At 46.1% G+C, this 2,014-nt stretch overlaps 1 protein-coding gene across 1 annotated transcript; it reads left to right on the forward strand.

Annotated features, from left to right (window-relative positions):
- Nucleotides 1-6: 6 nt before the first annotated feature.
- On the forward strand, nucleotides 7-730 carry LOC119585980. The gene has a single exon (XM_037934692.1). It carries the CDS (start codon nucleotides 11-13, stop codon nucleotides 728-730), a length of 720 nt encoding a protein of 239 aa, XP_037790620.1. The 5' UTR covers nucleotides 7-10.
- The last annotated feature ends 1,284 nt before the right edge of the window (nucleotides 731-2,014 follow it).

Consider the following 2,014-nt stretch of genomic DNA (forward strand, 5'->3'; position numbering starts at 1 on the left):
AGAAATTCCTATGGCTGCTTATGTGAATAAATTTAAACATAGATTACAAACGGCTATTTCAATAGCCCATAATCATTTGAGTAAAGCTCAGGCTAAAATGAAAGAACAGTTTGATAAAGTACATAATACTGAAGAAAGAAGCTTCAATAAGGGTGATTTAGTTTTGGCCTTGCTACCTCTTGCTAACCAGCCTCTTCAATCTCGATATGCGGGTCCATTCCGTATTTTAAAGCGAACTAGTGATGTTAATTATGTAATTGAAACCCCTAAGAGACGTAAGAAACAACGTCATGTACATGTGAACCTCCTGAAAAAGTACTATGAACGGGGTGATTTGAAAGAAAATATGGAAAATGTAAGAGAGGTTTCCATGGTTGTACCTTCTAACGTCAGTAGTGAACATAATGAAATCATTTCTATGGTAGAACCTAATCTCACCAACTCAGTTATCTTAGCTAAACTTGATGATAAACTTATACATCTTTCTGCTGCCCAAGCAGCAAACATTGGTTCTCTTCTACAGGAGTATGGTAAACTATTCAGTGATGTACCTCGTCTTTGCCCATTGCTGGACCACGATGTTGAGACTAGGGATGCTCAACCAGTACGCCAAGCTCCCTATCGCCTCAACGCAGAGAAGAGGGCATTCCTACAGGCAGAGGTTCAACGCCCGAAAGAACAGGGGATCATCAGTCCCAGCCTTAGCCCTGGGCATCACCCGTGGTGCTAGTTCCCAAGAGTAGCGGTACTTACCGTCTGTGTGTGGACTACAGGAAGGTGAATGCGGTAACTGTGGCGGACTCGTTTCCCCTCCCGAGGATGGATGACATTATTGATGATTTGGGGAAGGCACGCTACCTGACGAAACTGGATCTTCTCCAGGGCTACTACCAAGTTCCGTTGACTGAGAGGGCGAGGCCGATTTCTGCGTTTGTCACTCCTACCGGCCTCTACGAGTTCAGGGTTCTTCCGTTCGGGATGAGGAACGCCCCAGCGACCTTTCAGCGACTCATGAATTACCTGACAGCGGACCTGGAAGGCGTTCGTTGTTACCTCGATGACCTCGTAATCTGGAGCGACTCCTGGGAGGAACATTTGGTCCGCTTGCGGGCGCTCTTCTCGGCCCTGTCGGCCGCCAATCTCACGGTAAACCTACAGAAAAGTGAATTTGGACACGCCCATGTCACCTTCCTGGGTCACGTGATCGGTCAGGGCCAGGTCGCACCTGTAGCTGCAAAGGTGGAAGCTGTTCTACAGTATCCCGCGCCCGTAGACAGAAAAGGCTTGATGCGCTTCATGGGGATGGCTGGCTACTACAGACGATTCTGTAAGAACTTCTCTCAGGTATCTGCCCCTTTAACAAACTTGCTGAGTACTAAACGGGCATTCAGGTGGTCAGATGATTGTCAGCAAGCTTTTGAAAACCTGAAGCACCTCTTATGTACGGCTCCCGTCTTGCAGGCTCCTGACATTAATAAACCGTTTGCAATACAGGTGGACGCTAGTGACAATGGTGTGGGAGCGGTCCTCTTGCAGAGAGACGGAAGTAAAGTGCTCCGCCCAGTGTGTTATTTTTCTTATAAATATAAGACATATCAAAAGTCTTACGCCACCGTCGAAAAGGAGGCTTTGGGAATAGTGTTGGCCATTGAAAAGTTTAGAATTTATTTAACTAGTTCCATCCATCCTCTTGAAATTTTCACTGATCATAATCCGTTAACGTTTATTGAAAATGTGAAGTTTAGAAACATGCGAGTGTTAAGGTGGGCACTAACATTACAGCCATTCAATATAAAAATCTTCCATATTAGTGGCAGACACAATATCCTTGCGGACGCACTCTCAAGATCGTAGGTGATCTGCACACAGTGGCCGCTGACTCGACACTGGGAAGGACAGAGGACAGAGTAGTACGCTACTGTCGCCTGTCTATGTAAACAAGCTGTTTGACTGTAGACTAGATAGTGAAACTTTTTCCCGTGCGGGAAAAAGTTTTTTTTCTTGCGGGGAGGGG

This window comes from Penaeus monodon, chromosome 20 (genome assembly GCF_015228065.2).
Source record: "Penaeus monodon isolate SGIC_2016 chromosome 20, NSTDA_Pmon_1, whole genome shotgun sequence".
Taxonomy (NCBI): Eukaryota; Metazoa; Arthropoda; class Malacostraca; order Decapoda; family Penaeidae; genus Penaeus; species Penaeus monodon.

Coding starts and splice junctions, on each gene's coding strand:
- LOC119585980 (XM_037934692.1), top strand. CDS start 11: ATGGCTGCTTATGTGAATAAATTTAAACATAGATTACAAACGGCTATT.